General features: G+C 37.8%; 1 protein-coding gene across 11 annotated transcripts in view; it reads left to right on the forward strand.

Moving 5' to 3' along the window:
• The window catches only part of PKP4 (plakophilin 4), a 253541-nt gene that overhangs the window by 200464 nt on the left and 31868 nt on the right, over positions 1 to 21209 (forward strand). For 10 of the 11 annotated variants that reach the window (XM_057551047.1, XM_057551051.1, XM_057551049.1 and 7 more), the window contains 4 exons: positions 3490 to 3678; positions 5500 to 5723; positions 12811 to 12939; positions 14054 to 14267. In XM_057551047.1, coding sequence (XP_057407030.1) covers positions 3490 to 3678; positions 5500 to 5723; positions 12811 to 12939; positions 14054 to 14267 — 756 coding nt within the window. The remainder of the gene's footprint in view (positions 1 to 3489; positions 3679 to 5499; positions 5724 to 12810; positions 12940 to 14053; positions 14268 to 21209) is intronic. The other variant, XM_057551050.1, reaches the window with a different exon arrangement.

The raw sequence follows: 21209 nt of genomic DNA on the forward strand, positions 1-21209 counted from the left end.
CCGTGAGTTCAGGTCTTTTGTCTGTTTTTTAAATTTGTAAATGCTTTTTATACTTGAAATAAATTAAGCCCTTGTAATATACTTCTCAAGTATTTTTCTCATTTAGTAATTTGTCTTTTGACTTTGTTTTTGGTATTTCTTATTTACAGAAGTTTTTAATATTTTGTGAAGTAAAATTAATGTCCTTTCCTTATGGCTTCTGGGAAAGGTAAAGCCTTTTTGAAATTTTCTAATTGAAGAATCTTGCACAAAGAATTAATATTGAACTTGATTTTGAACTCAAGGAAATTCCTAGTGGAGAAACTGCCTGTTTTTCATTCAGCCGTTAGAGGGGTGTCCTTGGCTTGGATATTTTCTGACATGCCTCTGAAAAGTATGCAGCAGAGTGAGGTGGAATCATTTACGACATTCTGCCTCTGAAGGAAACCTTAAGAGATAAATAGTTCTGAGGATTTCTGTGCCCCAGCCCCGCCCCGTGTATGTGAACAACAGCTGTGCAGAAATCTATGTTTGCAGTAGAGTGAAGAGGAAGCCCAGGAAAGAAAGTGAGCACATAAAGGACTGTCTCCGTGTTTAACCTTGGAGGGCTGATCTCCTTTGGTTTAAAAAACCTGCTTCTCTGACAATGCAGGTGAAGTTAGACTTTATGTTTCAGGGGGAAAAAATTATACGTAACCTATTATGGGTTTTTTTTTTCCTAGAATATGACAGTCTTCAAAAGAAGCAAAGTGTTTCTTAAAATGTTCTAGGGACACTTTGGTTTCAATCATCTAGCTACCTGCCCAATTAGTCTGAATGTGGATCCTAATTTGTAAATTCCTCTCTTTTTTTTCTTATTTTAGAAAGTGATGTGCTTCTCATTATATTTACTATGCTTCTGATTTCAAAGACTTAATAACCTGCTAATTGATAAGCCTAAAGCAATATTTTATAATAGATTCAGACACTTGGATATTTGGTTATCATAATTTAAATGATGTATATAAATTACTTCCTACAACAGAAAAATATGTCTGCCTGAAAATATTCATTTTAGTATAATCATAGCATATCAAGACAAGTTTTGAGAATAAGAAGAATTCATATTTGGAAGATAAATTTATGTTTGTTTTCACTGACTTAAAATATAAAAGTTTTAAATCACAAGGAATAATATCATTGAAGTAGGTAAGCTAGTATGTATTTGTGGAATTGCAACATATTACTTGTCTTCCAGTTTAAAAGATACTAAGTTATAATAGCCTTTCTGCACAATCATTTTACTTAATCTACAGGGGCTATGTAATTTTATAATTTTTTAAATGTTAATCTATAGTAGTGTGTGTTTTTGTTTTAATGCATGAGTAGGTAAACAAATATTTACCATCATAATGTTATTCACAAAGATTTCTAATATCAAGAAATTACTATTTCACTATAATTCTTAAGTTTTTATTTCCCGTTATAGTCTATCACATACAGTCATTTCATCTCACTAATAATCCTATAACAGGGGGCTGTTTACTGGATCCTTTTTATAGTTCTAAGTGGTAACAAACTCATTTGGTTACCTTTCTTGTGAAATCATAGTAAATGTTTATGAAAGTTTTCATATTATATGGATTCCAGTGAAGACTCCAGCTAGATCCTGGCACAGTGAGAATATCACATTCTGAACGGGGCAGAATGCTTTGGTCTCTTTTCACATCACTCTGGTGGTGAGCCGAGGCGGCTTAGCCAACTCTAGGAGCATGCAGGGCTCAGCTCGCCTCTGCCCAAGTGTTTGTGATCCTCAGAGTCTCACAGTAAATCAAGGGCTCTACTGAATATTAAAATAATGCCTCATACTGATAAGATTTCCAAGAACTAGGTGCATTTTCCTGCCCACTTTATGTCACCATTAACAAAATCAATGCCTGCAACTTTTGTTCAAGATACTCATGGGCTCTATAAAGAAATGGAGTTTATACTGTGCTAAGAATGAGAAATCTGCCAGTGAATAAAAAGCTGAAATCCTCAGATGAGGACTTTACAACAGCAATCATAATATGGTCTTTAGAGTTACATGGGCTTCCATGAACCCCTGGTGAGCTAACCTCCCTCCTTAACCTTATGTCTGTGGAGGGCTCTGTCCAGTTCAAGGTTTCTCACACCATGTCTCATTGATCCTTGAGAAATAGCTTTGTCCAGTGCAATGACAGATCATGGAGGGGGCTTCCTCTCAGTCCTACCAGGAAGTAGCTCTCTGAAGGGGATGAATTACATTTCCTTTTTGGCTCTGTTTCCTCAATTTTAAAATGGGAAGATTTGGCTGAATGAGCTCCCAATTATAAGATTGTATAAACCTGTGATCTTCATTTTAGCAAGTGAGGAGTCAGTAGCCAAAACCCACATTTGTTCATTTAATTTCTTCCCATGTCACATTGCTGTCCGGGGTTGGTAATAATCATTCATTTTAGAAGCTTTTATGTATTAACTTTCTTGCCACTCCTCACTAAGCAACATGTAATTATCACTCACATTCAGGCCCATTCACTTTTAGTTGTGATATGATTAACTGAGCTAACAAGATGTGAGCGACTGTATCTTTTGGTAATTAGTTACTGTGTTGATTATTTGCAGTCTTTTTAAGAGCGAATATATGCTGACTGACTTCAGATATGTTTGTGCTTTTTCTTGCTCGTATTTGGAATGTAACCTTAGTTGGTATTCTTACCAAGTGACAAATTTTACTTACTAATGAATGATGACAAATCACAAATTTCTGAGCATCATAATGTAGACTATACTAATTCACTTTTTTAAAGAAAATAACATGTTTGGGTTTGAAATTTGCATTAATTATTAATAATTTGAATGAGAGTATTTGAAATGACTTAATACACTAACTTTGTACTTTTCCTTTACATTAGAAAGAAAGTAAACAAGAATCTGGTATTTGGATTCCTGGAAAAACACTTGTTTTGGTTTTTTGTTTTGTTTTTTTAATTGTGATAACAAATAATAAAATAATACTTTATAAATCTTATTAGTTCGCTGATGATACTTTAAACTTTGTAACGTAAAATTTCGCCTTTTTCTATAAAAATCATGGATGAATGAATTGAGACAAAGTTCAGAACAGTTCTTGAACATCAGCCTATTTCTAAGCGCTATTATGTAGGTGTCGTCTTAAGTGTTGGGATTTAAAGAGGTGCGGGACATGACAGCGCTCTCTTTTTGGTCACCATCATAAAATAGCTTACAGTTGGGGGATGAATTTCAGAGTATCAAACCATTTAATAATTTCTTATATTTTTTTTAGAAAATTTACTTTTATCCTGCTGCCAGAGGAGAAAGTTTTATTTTTAGAATGTACATGGTATCCCGTTCATATCTGTCATCCCTCTTTTGTGAAACTCACTAGGTTTGGTGTTTAGACTCAGCATTTGGTCCTGTTGTTTAGGAGTTATACTTTTAACCTCACCACAGTTTTCAAGTTTTTTAATGATGTAATTTTCCTGCCTGTAGGCTTACGGAGTTCCTATGCTAGTCAGCACAGCCAGCTTGGACAAGACCTTCGTTCAGCTGTGTCTCCCGACTTGCACATCACTCCTATCTATGAGGGGAGGACCTATTACAGCCCAGTTTACCGCAGCCCAAACCACGGAACCGTGGAGCTCCAAGGATCGCAGACAGCACTGTACCGCACAGGTTCGGGTGGGCATCAGCTCTGTTCAGCTGCTTTCCCAATTTCACCAGCCCAAGAGTGGAGGATTTTATTGAGATGGATTTCCTGTTAGAATGAATTCATATTGCCCATTTGGTTGTCAGATAAGCAGCTGTGAAAGCAAATCAATAAACAGTAAAACAGAAGTTCATTTAGTACCTATTTATAGGTGATATATTTTTCCCTTAGTTCAATCTGATCAATGAACACAGTGATTATACTTTAATTCACAAATAAGTTTGTTGAGCTATAAATCCGACTCCTCAGGTTGGAAGCATATCAGATATAGAAAGGAAAGCCTTTTTTGGAATATTTCTTTGTAATTTTTGTTTCCTAGAACACGTATTTAGAGAAAATCCCTACGTGAGCTATTGGCTTATCTTTGATTTAGCATGTATGTAGCCCAAGTGTATTTGGTATTATTCTTTTTTCGTTACTGAATCTCTTCTGAATTCTTATGTGATAGAACGTGAAATAAATATTCCTTATGATAGACTCAACCTAGGACAGAGTGCAATGATGGCAGTTATAAAACTAGGGAGCGGGAATTCCCCAGGGGTCCAGTGGTTAGAACTCTGTGCTTCCACTGCAGGGGGCCCAGGTTTGAGCCATGGTTGGGGAACTAAGATCCCACATAACCACGTGGCACAGCCAAAAAATAATAATAATAATTTTAAAAATAAGAAGAAAAATAAGCAGCTAGTGCATCACACCCTAGCACCCCCAGACTCACATTTGTGCCACGCCGTAGCGGCTAATAGAGCAGAAGCTAGAGCCTGTGGCGATGTGAGCTGCCAGATTGTGCTACGGGTGTGGCTTATAAAGTCCCAAGAGGCCGCTTTAAAAAAAAAAAAGAGTTAGTACAGATTTATTAACGTGCCCATAAATGAATTCCAGGTAGCAATGATAACGCCCTAAAGGCACACAGCTCTAGGAGCCATACCTCACAGAACACCATGAGGGAGAAAACTGTATTTGAATTGGTTCTTTGCCAAAAACTGACAATTTGGTCCACTGTGGTATTTTTCTTCTGATAGAATGTACCAATTTTTAATAGATGTTAGTGAAGAAATATTTCACTCATTATGTTCTGTAAATTGAAGAATTTCTTTATTAGGATTAAGAAGTAAATAGTGTTAAAATATGTTAATTGCAGGAAGAATATGAACACAATCATTGGAGAGATACCTACTACAATAATTTGGAAAGAAAGGTTAAATACAATGTACAGTACTTTATACATAGCATCACGCAATAATTTTAGGGAGTAGCTTTAGAAGAATTTGATATATCAGTCTTCTTTCCTGTGAAGTATATTTTCCAATGTTATCAAAATACACAAGTCTATAAATAAAATATATATCAAAGTACGAAACCTGTATTCACTAGGTGTCCAAAGTTTGACGGTTTCAGTTATCTATAAGTTTGAATATCTTACTTGTCTTTTATTGCTAAAATGTAGTTGTGAACTTTTGTTATTTATTTCTAAGATTAGTTTAATTATTTTCCTTTATTTAACTTTCAGTTCTGTTACTAAATCTTGAACATATTAAGACCTACTGTGTAAGCAGATTTATAGTTTCATTTTTGCTCTTTCCTGCTAATAAAATTGACATAAATATCGTTTGTGTTACGTTAAAAACTCCAGTGCCTCTGTTAGCACTAATGAGCTAGATTGGTAACATCTAAAAGTAAGCAATTTATATAACTGTTAAAAACTTAACCCTTCTTAAAACTAAAACTATTTTGACTTTGGAAAGTATCACTTTGTGGAGAACATACTGATCTTTTTTAAAACGCTGACTTTCTAGGAGGTGTTGGAAATCTGCAAAGGACGTCCAGCCAACGAAGTACCCTTACATACCAAAGAAATAATTATGCTCTGAACACAACAGCTACCTACGCGGAGCCCTACAGGCCAATACAGTACCGAGTGCAAGAGTGCAGTTATAACCGGCGTCAGCACGTAGCAGCAGCTGATGATAGCACCACGAGATCCCCATCCATAGACAGCATTCAGAAGGATCCCAGGCAAGTACTGGCTATGAGTCTCCAGAATGCCCCCGTATCTCAGGAGTCAACTAGTTCCTTCATTCTGACTTTTTTCAAGTTGCCGTGTCCGTTATAATATCAGTAACTCCTTATCTCTAATATTTCCAGTTGTTTTCCAGCACTGTAGGTCACTGAGGTTAATTTCACTTTAGAGATAGATTCCTTCCTTCAGCGCTTTAATAATAAGTTAGAGAATGCACAGGCCTGTGTGAATATCTGCAGCATCCACAATTGACATACTTCATCAAGGCAACTCCCCGGGATAGCCTCTTAGTCTGAATTACACAGAAGATTTTAAAGGATCATTTTATGCCTCTTCCTTTATCTTGGCTGACTTCTTAAATGATGGCTTCAGAAAATGCATATGGTTGTTCTAAACTGGGGAAGACCAGTGTCATGTACATTCGGAATCATATTGGTCAGCGCCGTGTTGCACTTTTATTAACTAGGTCCTTTGAAAAGCTTTCTGCCATTTAAGGGAAAATAGTTTACAAGAAATTCTCACATCTCATGAGCAAAAAATATTTGGCAAATAATAGATGTTTCCTGCTTTTAATTTTATTTGGCCGTGTAGAAAACATGTTTTATTAAGATGAGTCATTTAGTACTTGATTGATTTTGAAAAACTAGCCTCATCTCTTTAATGAAAGTCATTTAAAATATTCAGGAAATAAAGATATTTAGAAACTAAAAGAGAATTTTAGCTTCTGAAAGAGTGAAATTATTTCTAAATTTTAAGCAGCTTGAGTGTTACTTTAAGGCATATATTAGCAAGATTTCATTCACTCTTTGCCCACAAATAGTTGTTTCACTGAAAGATTGTTATAATTATCAATTCATTTATAGCAGCCTACCAACTTACTCTAATGAATTAAAAGCATGAGTGAGGTTTGGTTATTAAAACAGAATAAGGTACTTTTGAGTTGAATGGGAAGCCCACTGCTTCACTAAAACCACTCCACCTATTCACTCTTTTGCCTAAAATATTTTACAGTGTATGCATACATTTGGTTCTGCTATTCCTATTTGCCACCCTTCTGTTATTTTAAGGATTTTTAAAAATAATTTGTCTAATAGCACCTCCAATATAATTAAATCAAAAATTTTTTACATGATTTTGTTTTTTGTTCTTCTCTTTTTTTAATTTATTTCTTTACTTATTTATTTTTGGCTGCGTTGGGTCTTCGTTGCTGCACACGGGCTTTTTCTAGTTGCAGCGAGCGGGGGCTACTCTTCTTTGCAGTGCACAGGCTTCTCATTGCAGTGGCTTCTCTTGTTGCAGAGTGTGGGCTCAGTAGTTGTGGCTCGCAGGCTTTAGAGTACAGGCTCAGTAGTTGTGGCGCATGGGCTTAGTTGCTCTGCGGCATGTGGAATCTTTTTGAAGTCCTCACGAGAACAACAGACTAGGGCACCCTACTAGATACAGAAATTCTCAAAAGGGTTTTGAATTGTGGGTAATTTAGACCATACCTTGGCTGAATCTGCAGAGAAAAGAATAGCTACCCAGAAAAGCAGTGAAATATGATAAGAGCTTTGAGTTTAGTATGCATTCCTGAAGACTTCAGTTTTGACCTCTGATATGAGCTGATTCATTATAAACAAGGATTTCGTGTCTGATAATATACTTCAGTTATTCATAGTAGGATAATTTCATAGTCTAAAGCATAAAACTGTTATGGCTAGCTTTGATTGTGTGAAACTTTACTGATAATGCATTTTGTAAGATGAATAAATGATTATCTTATTATAATAGGTGCATTTATTTATTTGAAACTGGAATCCAAGTGAGTTTAAAGTTTGAATAGTCAAACCATGAAATAAAAACTCATGATAATTATTACTTAATTTTTAGTTTTAATAATAGCAAATTTTACTATTTTTATTCACTTCTAAACTTATTTCCTCTGTCATTAATGCTACATTATATTTAACCTGAAAATTACCCTGTAAGACTTAAGAAGTTGTTGATGTTTTATACATAAAAGGAAATGTATGAGGTTTTTTTAATAATTGTCTAGTTTGGAAGCAAAATGTATTAATAGTACAAATAATTCATCTGAAAGGAGTAACAAAGTACTTGTTATGGAAAGTGACAGTGACTGAAAGAATGACAGCATTCATGGTGTTCTTTTTGAGGAGGGCTTCAGCTGTGACATTCAACAGAATAATTCCATTTACCATCTCCTTGACCTTTATGTTGTTGTCAAATATTTTACTTCTACATACATTATAAAACCCATAATATAGTGTTGTTATTTTTACTGTAAATAGTCAGTTGTCTTTTAAAGAAATTAAGCTAAGTTAAAAAGATGGTCTTTATATTCACCTGCATACTTATTTGTGAATAGTTCTCTTCATGTCTTCCTATAAATTCTAGTTCCCGTCTCCACTCATTTCCCTTCAGCCTGAAGAATTTTCTTTAGCCTTTCTTGTGTTGCATGTCTGCTGGCGACACATTCTCTCAGCTTTAATTTGTCTGAAAGTGTTTTTATTTACTCATTTTTAAAGGATACTTTTGCTAGATATAAAATTCAGGGTTAACAGGGTTTTTTTTTTTTTTCAGTCCTTTAAAGGATGTTGTTCCTTGTCTTCAGACCTCCATTGTTTCTGATGAGAAGTCAGCCAACATTTGTACTATTCTTCTCATTATGCAATGTATCTTCTCTCTGGCTGCCTTTCAGACTTTTCTTATTATTGTTGACCTTCAGCAGTTTTACTCTAACAAGCCTAGGCATAGTTTTCTTTACATTTAACCTGCTTGGGATTCACTGAGATTCTTTAAATTTGGTTGATGATTTTACCAAAATTGGGACATATTCAACCATTATTTCTGTAAATATTTTTTCTGGCCCAAAATTCACTCTCCTCTCCTGGGATGACTTGACATCATCTCACAGGTTACTGAAGTTCTGTTCTTTTTTTTTTTTTAATCTTTTTTCTCTGTATCCTTCATATTGGATTTTTTTTTTTTAATTAATCTGTCTTCAGATTTGCTGTGTTTTTCTTCTGTGGTCTCCAGTCAGTTGTTAAGCCCGTCCAGTGGATTTTTTTTCTGACACTTTAATTTGGCTTTTTTGTAGTTTTCATGTCTCTGATGACATTCCCCATCTATTCACTCCTTACATACATCTTTTGCTTTACGTCTTTGAGCACATTTATAAAAACCATTTTAAAAGTCCTCTGATCATTCCAACATCTAAGTTTTCTCTGGGTCTGTTTCTATTATTTGTTTACATCTTTGAGAGTCACATTTTTCTGTTTCTTCTTATGCCTTAGCAGTTTTAAATTATATGCTGATTGTTGTGGATAATACATTGTAGGGACTCTGTATTATGTTGTCTCCTCTTAGGATTCTAAGTTTCGTTGTGGAAAATAACTAAATTACTGACAAGTGCTTTTGATCTTGTCACAATTGGTTCTGTTCTTTGCTAGGACAGGTCTATTTTAGATTTATTTTACTCCTAGAACATGGCCCTGACTCTGTGGAATGGTTCTTACTCCTAAACATGGCCTTTGTGGAGACTAAATGCTGAGGTGATCGGTGAGGTCTGCACTATGACTGGGCTGGAAGTCCAACAACTCCTGGTTCCGTTCTCATTCCAGCAGCAGCTATTCTCCACCAGACCTGTACATGTACATGCAAGGCACACATACAGCCCAGTGCTCAACTAACGACTTGTGCGTAATCCTTACACAGACTTGTTAAATCTCCTCTGCATAGCTCTCTCCTCTCCAGTATCCTGCCCTGCAAATTTTAACCTCTTTAGCATCTCCAAATTCCAATCTTTCCCCCTCAGTTCACTTAGACCATCATGCCCATTTGGACTTGCTTCCTGTGCCATGATCCAAAAAGTGCCCTCAGGCAGAAAGCCAAGTGAGTATGGGGTTCCCAGGGTGATGCCCCCGCCCCTTCAAGGATTACATTCTTGTGTTACTTGTTGTCTGGGGCCTGAAAACAGTTTCCTCCCACATTTAGTCCAGTTTAATGGTTGTTTATGGTAGGAAGGCAAAGTCCAGTACCGGTTACTACTCTATCATGGCTAAAAACAGAAGTCTGGGCTTAGGTTTTAATGAAGCAAATCCTGGCAAGCATTGATGCCATCCAGCCAGCCCATGAATTGATAGAAGTCTTTCCAGGGTAAATTTCTGCTGAAAATCAAGGTTGGAGTTGGTGTCAACTGAGCCTAACTGCCCATCTCCAGCGGGAGCCCACCCTTTGTGTTGTCTGGCTCAGGAGGCACCCAAGGATGCTAGGAAATCTTGACCATCCCTGTTCCATTTAAAGAGAACAGAAATGTGTATTTGTAATGATTGAGTCATCAAGGAAAGATTAAATCACACTCCTTGCACTCTGTTAATTACCTTACAGATTTATACATAATAGACTTCAGATAGATTTTCATCAGAAATAGTTAACATAGTATAGTTCATTTTTCAGGGGTGATGAATATTAGTAAAACATCTTTCATAATGCAAAGTACGTAAACTACTTTAATATACATCACCACAATTTAGTCATCATAGCCAGCCTAAGAAGAAGTTAGACATGATAGTTTTATTGGTCCTAATTTACAGATGGGGAAACTGAAGTTCTATGTAAATGGTTTTCAAAATCACATCACAATTGAAGGACCTGGGACTTAAACATAGGCAATCTAACTCCAAATTCTGTGCTTTTTCTGCTGCGTTATCCTGCCTCTCGGCATTTATGGTTTTCTTAATGCCTGTTAATGACATCATCATCATCCAGTCTGTTCCCCAAGCCGGAAATCTCCATCTCACCCTTGATTTCAGTTTTCAGTAGATCATCTGGTTGCCGTGCAAAGAATAGATGGGGGAGGGAGTGATATTTGAAGCAGAGAGAACATGTAAGTGGCTTGTAGAGGGTCCAGCCAAGATAGAAAGAGTGGATGGATTTGGTTTATATTAAATATTTTGGAGATAGTCAACAGAGTTTGCTGATGGATTGGATGAGAAAGATAAGAGAAAGAGAAAAATCAAGGATGGTCGTATTTTGAGCAAATGTGGGGATAGTGGATAGTCTCCTTGCCACCAGTCTTTTTTGATTCTAGTATATTCTCTACTTAGCCACCAGAGTTATCTTCCTTATAAATGTGACCTTGTTGCATTCTCTCACTCTTCTGCTTTAAGACCTCCACCAGCTTTCTGTTCCTTGTGCGTGGTGATAACATATTAGACCACTAACCTCCACCTCTTAATTACTATTCCCGGGTTCCTCGTCTATCTATATCTGATGTTATTTGATAGTGCCTACCTCATGGGGCAACAGTCAAGGTAAGTGAGATAATATCTATAAAGCTCTTGACAGAATACCTGACACAGATAAGCTCAGTCAGTAATAATTCATGTTATTGCTATTAAGACTAAACTTTTTTAGTTTGGCATACAAGCCCCTATACATAAAATCATGTCTTATTCAATGTTTGTTATCTCCAGCACCTGTTCTGGCACCTGTAGCATAGTAAGAATGCACTAATGTGTGATATGAATGTGTGTGTGCAGGTATGGAATGACCTGACCCTCTGTAGTGGATGAACCAATTCATACTGGAGCCTTCCCAGAGAGGCTGTGGACCTTTAAAAACTGGGCCATAGAAGTATCACTGGGTCATTAATTTAAAGATTTTTTTTCTTTTAATAAATTTATTTTATTTATTTATTTTTGGCTGCGTTGGGTCTTCGTTGCTGCACGCGGGCTTTCTCTAGTTGTGGCGAGCGGGGGCTACTCTTCATTGCAGTGTGCAGGCTTCTCATTGCGATGGCTTCTCTTGTTGCAGAGCACGGGCTCTAGGTGCGCGGGCTTCAGTAGTTGTGGCTCGCGGGCTTAGTTGCTCCGCGGCATGTGGGATCTTCCCGGACCAGGGATGGAACCCATGTCCCCTGCGTTGGCAGGCAGATTCTTAACCACTGCGCCACCAGGGAAGCCCCTAAAGATTTTTTTTTTTAGTTTCTTCAGGATTAATTCATTTTTGATTAACAGTTTACTCCATCCTGTTATCAAAGTTTGCAGATTTGTTGCTTTGTGAACCATTTGTAAGAAGCTGGTTTTTATGTAACATAAGCATAAAATCACATTTAACAAGGATTCCAAACAGTGAGCCAATCAAGTTACATCAGAAAATCTGACAATGTGATGTTACCTGAAAAAAACATAGTATAAAAGTATGTATGTATATTTAATATGATTGTATACTTATTGTACAAGAAGTGGGATAGCACGGGGGTGAGGGCACAGACTCTGAAGGCAGATGCATGGGTTCAAATGTTGCTCTGTTGTTGACTAGCTGGGTGACACTAGGCAAGTCACTTAGCCCTTCTGCTTCAACCTCCAAATCTACAAGGTCAATTTAAGGATAGATGAACTAATATACATAAAATGCCTAGAATAGTGCCTGACACGGAATAGTACGTGCTATTTAGTAATAATCCAATTCTTTGAAAAAAATTCTGTACACACACATGTGCACACTTGCCTGCATATGTTGAAAAAAAGACCAGTGGGAAATGTCCACAGTTGTTTTCTCTGGATATAGGGTTACTGCAAAAACATTTTCTATCATGTTTTCTGTTTCTTATAATCAAGAGCAACCATATATATTAAATTTCTTAAAAATCATCAGGCACACAGTATTTCCACTGGCTCTTCCTCCTCCCTCCTCAGGCGTGACTTCTCACCTAGCTGAAGTGCACTTGTTTACCTGAGCCTCACACCTGCAAATTTCTTACATAGGTAGAAAGGCATAAAATTAGAATCAGGAGGAGGAAAACAAGAATGGAAAAGTTACCCATATTAAGAACCTCTTTGTTACCCTGAATCTTTCTCTGCGTCTGTGCATCATGATTTCTTTAAGATCATAAGCATCTGTGATATGTTCATCAGTGCATAAAAATTATTTACATACATACATATATATATATATATTTCTTTTAGGATTTTTGTAACTTACCATTGTCTCCGCTGAGCTCTCTTCTCTGACAAATGTTTTGTTCAGTGTATCGGTAGAACATGGGGCCTTCCTTTCTGAAGCCGCGTTTTTCTCGTGCAGGGAGTTTGCCTGGCGTGATCCCGAGTTGCCTGAAGTCATTCACATGCTGCAGCACCAGTTCCCGTCAGTTCAGGCAAACGCAGCAGCCTACCTGCAACACCTGTGCTTTGGCGACAACAAAGTGAAGATGGAGGTACAGGACCAGTGCCTGGGATGCCGGAGTTGGCGGGGCGGGGAATGGGGAGGGCCGAGCAGTGCCTTTCCGTTTAGCAGCTGCGTGCTTATGTGCTTAAGAAATGACCAGATGCAATCTAGAGGCCCTTTCCAAGGGGTGTTCTGATACCAGTTACTCTTTTACTTCTCAGCTATGCATTTCAATATTTCTTGGGAAAATCTGGGATGAGATTATTTCTTGAAGTACATTTAGCATTTTCAAATAATGTGTCCACTCATTAGCTTATTTATAAAACATGAAACAAAATCAATTTAACCTGCATTTTTAAAGTATTTTCTATAAATCTATTAGATACAAATTATAGTATGTACTTGTGAACTCATGTATTTTAAGAGATTCTGGTCAGAATCAGTGCCAACACACAATTAAGTAAAGGATTTATAACCATTACTAATACTGAACATATATGAATATTTTATTTCAGATTTAAGCTTTTGGGGCTTTTACAGAAACATAGTGAGTCATTGATATTGGCTAGATTTAACATTTTAGACCTTTTTTCCTCCTGCAATGTCATACAGAACTTAAGTGTTTTTCACCCCTTAAAATTTAGAACAACACACAGTTACAGACTAAAGGTAAATGCAGTAAATAAAGCCCAAAAATATTCACATAAGATATTAATGAAGTGACATATGGAAGAAAATGTAGGGAGAGTCACCTAGAGAAACAATTCTAGAAAGCAAATGACTTCAGTCAAAAATCTCTTCCTGTGTTGTCATCGACCCTGCATACAGCTTTGTTGTGCTTGTGTATTTGTGCATTTCACTTGGAAGTGACAGCATAATCCCTGTGTACGTTCGGAGGGTTGGCGTATGACCATGCTACCTGCATGTGGCCGTTAATCCACCTAAGTCTTCCTTCCCTTCTTTAAGCCATGAACCCGTGAAAAGAGCTTCATCTTAGAGAGTGTCCTTAAAATTTATAGAACGTATTTTTTTAGAATAAAAAATAATCATTTATAATGATCTGGAGTTGTATGTTTTCCGTGATCTTTCCATAACAGACTTTTGTTTGATCTCTCATTGACCACATGTCACTTAGGCCTGGTACCTAATATTTTTCATTCTAGGTGTGTAGGTTAGGGGGAGTCAAGCATCTGGTTGACCTTTTGGACCACAGAGTTTTGGAAGTTCAGAAGAATGCTTGTGGTGCCCTCCGAAACCTTGTTTTTGGCAAGTCTACAGATGAAAATAAAATCGCGATGAAGAATGTTGGTGGGATACCTGCCTTGTTGCGACTGTTGAGAAAATCTATTGATGCAGAAGTAAGGGAGCTGGTCACAGGTGGGTAAAGAATGTGATCATGTCTTGGAGGAGATGTTGAAAACCATCTAGATTCTGCCCATGTATGGTGGCATCGTGAAGGACTTGGAGGTTCTAGGTTGGAGGTGACAATACAGTGCTCACAACTGTGACAAAGGCTGTGTGTAAGTTAATCTAATGATTCAGAAGGTACTTGCAGTGCTGCAGTCATCTTGACTAGTATCATTTATTGTACTTGTTAGTGCATAAGTATCAGCTAACAGATGTCTTGTCACAGAGGGCTGAATACATCATTTTTCATTACATATTCTATAGTAATTACTTGTTTTAAATAGACTGGCTCTCCTTCATTATGAAAATAAACTGTACTTAATGGATTAGCTACCTTCCACTTCAGTTCAGCCTGTGTCTGAAAGCCTGTTAGTATCTCAGATGCTTCTCTAGGTACTGGAGATGTAAAGATGAATAAAACTCAGTCCCTGCCCTCAAGTAGCACTTCGATTCCAGAGGAACACAAGTGATTTTCTGTGAATGTCAGTGAAACGTGCAAGTGCTGGACTCCGTTGAGGTTGCACTGGGAGCATGGCAGATGGGTAGGGAAGTTCTCTGGTCAGTGTGAAACCAAAGCTGGCCTAAAGGTTGAGGAGGCATTGGCTGGGTATACAGGAGAAATATTTCCAGTCGCAAGCAGAGGCTCGGAGACAGCATGGGTTATAGGGGCGGAGCTGCCAGCAGGAGGGGGGATGCTGAAAGGAGACAAGACCAGAGAGAAACACAGGCCTGGTTTGGGGAACTTGTGCCCCACATGCAGTGGGAGTGATTACAGGGCATGGCGTGGCTAGTTTGGGCTTTTATATGCATTCTTCCAGCAGGCAGTAGGGGTGGGGGATTGATTTGAAGTAGATGAGCCTGGCACCTGGGAGGCCTATGAGGAGGTCAGTAGTCTAGAGATAAAAGCTTGAACTGTGTCAGTGGTAGAAGGAAGGGGTGGGCAGTGGAGAAGAGGAAACAATGAGAAATATTTCACGGCCAGGCCACGATGGTCCAACGTGGGGAGTGAGAGTCCCAGAGGAACTGAGTGATGCTTTGTCTTGAGGTCAAGCTGAAAGAACAATTCTGCAGGAGGGCGATTAATGACAGCACTGTTTATAACAGAGTATTAGGGGGAAATACTGAGTATTCATTGGTAGGAAAACGGTTAAATAAATGGCAGTACATTCACACAGTGAAACCACATAGAAGGGCTAAAATAAGTGCATTAGAGCTATCTGTAGCAACATAGATAAATCTCTAGAAGCATTGGTAGAATGACAAGCACAGCATGACACTATGGTATAAGTTTTAAAATATGCAGGTTGAGGCTGTATTTATTTTTTGATATAGGCACATGCAGTAAAGGTAAAATTTTTCATTAGAATGATAAAAGACAGATTCAAGATAGTGGTTACCTCTACAGGGTGCGGGTAGAGAAAAAGGCATTGAGGAGTATAATCCGGTCCACTTTTTTAAAAGGAAAGAGACATCTGAAACAAAGAAGACAAAATGTTAATACAGTTGATCCTTGAACGACCTGGGGGTTGGGGGCCCTGACCCTCTGTGCAGTCTAAAATCTGCATATAACTTATGGTCAGCCCTCCGTATATGTAGTTCCTCCGTATCCACGATTCCACATCTTTGGATTTAACCAGCCACCAATTGTGCAATACTGCAGTTTTTACTATTGAAAAAAATCTACATATAAGTGGACCTGTGCAGTTCAAACCCATATTGTTCAAAAGTCAACTGTATTTAACAAAGCTAAGGGTGGTGGACATCTGGGTGTTTGTTTTATATTTGCTATGCTATTTTTCATGCTTGAAATAGTTAATTTAAAATGTTTTAACGACATTTTTTCCAAGTGAATCCCATTCTCCACTAGCGTCCACTATGAAATCAGAGCTTTAGGTTCTGTCAGCTGTTATTCAGTAACACTTAGGAATGTAGCAAACCATCTTGAATCTAATATTTAGTTAAGGGGAATCAACTTTCTCACAAGATATTAATGTTCAAAATAAGTACCCTGTAATTCGAAGAAGGTATGAAAATTACGTACTAAAAGTAGAATGCACTTTATATATAATCTTAAACTCCAGAATGGACTGCCTGCCCTAATGTAATTTGAATATTAATGCTTTAACACATCTCAATTACATATTGATTTATTAGTAAATCCATTTAGCTCCCTCTTTATAAAATGCTTTTGAAGCGTCAAACCCTCTCACACCAAAAAATAAATTATTTACATTTACATACTATGTATTGTATGAAATGAAAATTAGAAGAAGCTAAATAGAATTAAGAAAAAAAAATTATAGATGTATCCATTCTAGAAGTTAGCACAGTCACTATGACTACACCCAAAAATTTGTCCTAAGCTCCCTGTTAGGAAGACAGTGTTATTTGCAGTATATGAGTACTTTCTTTCCTCGTTTGATGTTTCTTTCCCATCATTTTGAACTCTTCTGTGAACGTTCAAGTAATTTCTCCCAGTAACACACCTGTGCAGCCAGCAAGGCTGCAGAATGATGTGTGCGGGCTCCCCGAGGGATCGGCAGTGATCCAGGGTCGACCTGACCTTGGAAGCACAGCTTCTACTAGATTTGGTTCTCTATTGATTAACTAGGCAGATTTATCATGACTTGGTCCTTACATCCTTGATGTGCAGCTTTTTTCTCTTCTTCTGTCATAATTTCCCACGGGAGGAAGAAGTCTTGGCTGCATTTTTATTTCTGAGGTTTTATCCTTGGGAGAAACTCTAACAGTGTCTTTCATGAACTGAGCTCAAGGAATTTGTATGATGTAGTGATAAACAAGAAGTAAAGTACATGAAAGTTGGGTGATTTTTCTTTTTTTTCATTTTAGAATAAATCAAATTTATTTGAAGTAGAGCCAGACTTTACTATTAAGGGCTTTTATGTACTAATTTACCTGGCGCGTACTCTGGATGTGAGTGCTAATTTAGATGTTTTACTACATATATCCTCATTTCTGTTTGGGAACAGTACTAAGTTGCTGAGAACACAAAAGTTTTAAGACTTGAACCTTGACCTTGAAAGAGGATATGAGTTTTCATAATTCAAAAAGCTATTTCCCTAATAGATTGTATCAGTTCCAATATAAAACTAGCAACAACCTCTGATATTTCTTTTTTGGAAACAGCTGCCAGTAGCTTTTAGGCTTTTTTTAGAAGTATTTTTTGGCCATACTTATAGGTTAGGGAATATTAAGAACTGTTTTATAACTCTGTACTTTTACCTGTAACAGTTTATACTGATATGTGGACGGATTGCTTATGAAATGTTTTCTTCAAAAGTAGTCTTTGCTTTGGAATGGCAGTAGTGTGTATAAACAATTCACTGAAATGACAATATATAAAGGAGTTGGACCAGAGGACTTCAGAAGTGAGTTTCCAGTTGCAAAATGCTGCATGTCAGCCCAAGTTTGATTTATATATAAACACTATCTACCTAATATGAAACTACCAAGTCATAATATAAATCGAGCATAGTTGCTTGGGGTTGTGTGTGTATTACATGTATACATGTATTTGTAGGTTCAGATTTATGGAGACAAGAAAAATTATTTATTCACATTTCTCAGTTCCAGAATTTAGTGGTACCAACTTTAACTGATGATCAGTAATGTTTTAAGAGCAACTAATCCCTGATGTATTTTAAAGAATGACAAAATCAAGAGAACCTTGAGCTCTTTCATTAACTATCCCTGAAGTCAAATACTCATAAGCTGTCTCTAAATCACAGAATCACAAGGTTGGAGGGGACCTCCAAATTCATTTTGTCGAGTCAGCCGTCCAACGCACGGAGCCCCTGTATGGCTTCCACACAAAGTAGCTGCCCACCATGTGCTTGAACCCACAGGGATAGGGAGCTCATATTGGAGCTCATATCCCTAACCCACAGGGATAGGGAGCTTGTTGTCCAGAAAGCAACAAGAAGACATTAAGTATGACTTGAGAGGCAAGGAAAATAACCCCTCAGGACCTCATTTAGCCTAAGAGTAGCCCTACAAGAGAAGACCAGTTAACCCCAAATCCAGCCTTCCAGACCTTTCCTAACCAGGAAAGCATGTCCCCGTCTGAACCATTTTCATTAAAACATGTCTATGGGTAGCAGGGTGCTATGTGACTGCATCACCCACCATTCTCTATCAGCTGCCCACCTCCTAGAAGATACCCTTCCAAATTTAATGTTCTTCCAGTGTCTCCACAAAATACTCTGGCCCTGGCCAACCTTGCACGATGCTTGGCCTTTGTAGGTATGGCCTAAGAGTTCTTCACTGTAAACTATAGTAAACTTAGGGTCATGAAATGTTAAAGCACAATGAACCATTGTGTTCAAAATATTGTGTTATTTGAAGAAATTACTATCGCCTTGAAACTAGGTATTCTATTGTCCTTAATATTAAGTAATTCAACCTCGTTATTAATTCAAAGCCTTTTCTTCCAGTTCCCTTTGTTTCAGTTTGGCATTTTTAACGCACTTCAATGCAGAAGTTTTAGCTATTCTTTTAAAAAGATGTCTTGCCTTTGCTTTAAATGTAATAACTGCCCAGGGCCTGCATTTTTGGCCACATCTTAATTTGCAGGGGGAGAAAGGAAAAATACTTTCGGCCCAGTGTATTTTCCCAGGACACTGTGGCTGTCATTATTAATTAAAATAGTTCTCTAGTATGTGACATGATTCTTGTGTTTTCTTCATTGTGTTGAAGATGTTCCAGGTTGGAACCTAATGAGCTTTTCTTCCAGTAATTGCTGATATGTGTAGGTGCTTAGGCTGAGGTTTTTATTACAAAGGTACTTTTTACCTTTATTGTGCTTAAACCTGAAAGCTGGATGAAGTATCGTTGTTCCCCAGTTGGGTTATAAAATTCATGTCTGCTAGGCCACAAACTATGGGTGGAAAGTGGGAACATCTTGTCACTAGAAGAGATATGTTGAACTCATTTGTTCAAGATAATTAAATATGTTTCTAAGCTAGGATATGTGAGTTTCAAGTTATTGAGCATCCTGAAAGCATCATTTTTTAAAACTATATAAATTGATAAAATATATATAATTGATATTGCATAGAATCTGGAGGCCTACCTTTTAATGCACCAGATGTCCCAAAATTATCATGCTTCTCTTACCCCATTAACACTGGTGTTAAGTACCAAAAAGTAGCCTTTGAATAATAATGGACTTTGTTTAAATGACTGCTATATTCACATTCCTTCCAATTTAGCAAGAGATGATTATTCATCCATATGGCTAAGTAAAATATTTCCACACTGTTTATTTTAAAATGTTTGGATGCCAGCAATGGATTCCAGACGCTATGAAGAACGTGAAATTAGGCATATTCCCTTCCTGATCATTAGCTCCATATTTCTAATTAGACAGTAAATTAATAAGAAAATGATAGTTGTGCACCAAGGAAGGGTACATGGGCCAGGCTCAAGTTTAGCAAAGAACAGGACATCCTATAAAGAGCCAGAGCCTAATGGACATGCATTCAGCCTTTTGGATGATTATGTGCCATTACAGAATGAAATGATGACTAAACATGTCCCCTTGGCCTAACTAATGTGCCTTCAAAACAGTCGTTTATTCCCCGGTGCAGAGAGGAGTTGGCCTATTACTTTCTGTCCTGCTTTCTGTGGGCCCCTAGAGCTGTCAGGAGTCTCATGGGTAGTTTTCAGAAATCCAGCAACATCGCCTCCCAATCCTGAGCCCAAGTCAGTAAGATCCTTACCACTTGGCCCTCTTTATAAAATAATAGCAAGAGGAACGTGCACTCTCCTATTTACTGAACATTTCAAACCATAAAAATTAGTAATGAGAAATAAAATGACAAAAGTTTCATCGGTAACAAAACAAAAATAGTTTAATAAATGCAACAACTCTTAATTCAGAGTCACAGAACTTTGATCTGGAAAGAGCCCTCAAGAAATCTTCTGTTCTGCCCCCTGTAGTACAAGATGAGAAACTGGGATACAGAGAGATTGAGTCCAGAGGTTGGGTTTCTGACATGCAGGCTGGAGCTCTTCCTTCCCTGCCTCTGCCCGCCCTGGCCCATCCCCAAAATCTGGGGGAGGGTGCAAATGCCCATTTTCACATGTCATTTCCCTTATTCTCTCAAATTACCACCAAAAAGGGAAAAGGAAAAAGAAATCCCATACTATCTCAGTTACTCTCTGAATTTCACCCAGGTATATAAATATTTTTGAACTTGGTCACTAGGACAGCCGCATCAAACTAATCATCAGGTATAATCCTAAAGCTTCAGGTTGCTTAGAAAACACGTGAACTGTGATTTTAGTCTTGTGAGTATTTCAAGATTTACAGTCTTGAGTATGAAAAGATTTGACCTTGGAAGTGGAATATGACCTTCTCTTTTGTGTGCGGGCTTCTGAATGCCGAGCAAGATAAGGCAGTCAAGTGCGGAGACTCAGAGATTCCTGTAGAATTCAGGTGGTCAGCCAGTGGTCAGGGTGGGGTCTCTCAGCACAAGGAAGGCCCCGTAATGACACTCCCTCAGTAAACTGGACAGCACGTCAGTATGAGAAGGCTGAGAGCACATGATGAAGTTCTCAAAAAGAGGTGCCCAAGAGACCCCACCCAGGTCCCTCGGGTACTTTGCAGTTTCTGAGTCTGTCTTATTTCCCGTGGCTTAGGACTGGAGGCACTTTCGTCTCTAAGCTTCTTCTGCTCGGACCAGATGACAAGGTGGAAGGAAGCCTTAGTGCCATTACAAATGAATAAGCACCTTCCTGGAACACATAAAAGTCAGCTGTGGAACCTACAACTGTGGGACTTTGTCCCAGGGAAATCTCTGTGGTAGTGTAAATAAATCCTCTGTCGGAGCATGAAACGACCTGAAGGGCACCCAGGGTGGCCAGGTCACTGCTCCCACTGCCACCTCT

Source organism: Balaenoptera acutorostrata, chromosome 8 (assembly GCF_949987535.1).
Source record: "Balaenoptera acutorostrata chromosome 8, mBalAcu1.1, whole genome shotgun sequence".
In the NCBI taxonomy this organism is placed as follows: Eukaryota; Metazoa; Chordata; class Mammalia; order Artiodactyla; family Balaenopteridae; genus Balaenoptera; species Balaenoptera acutorostrata.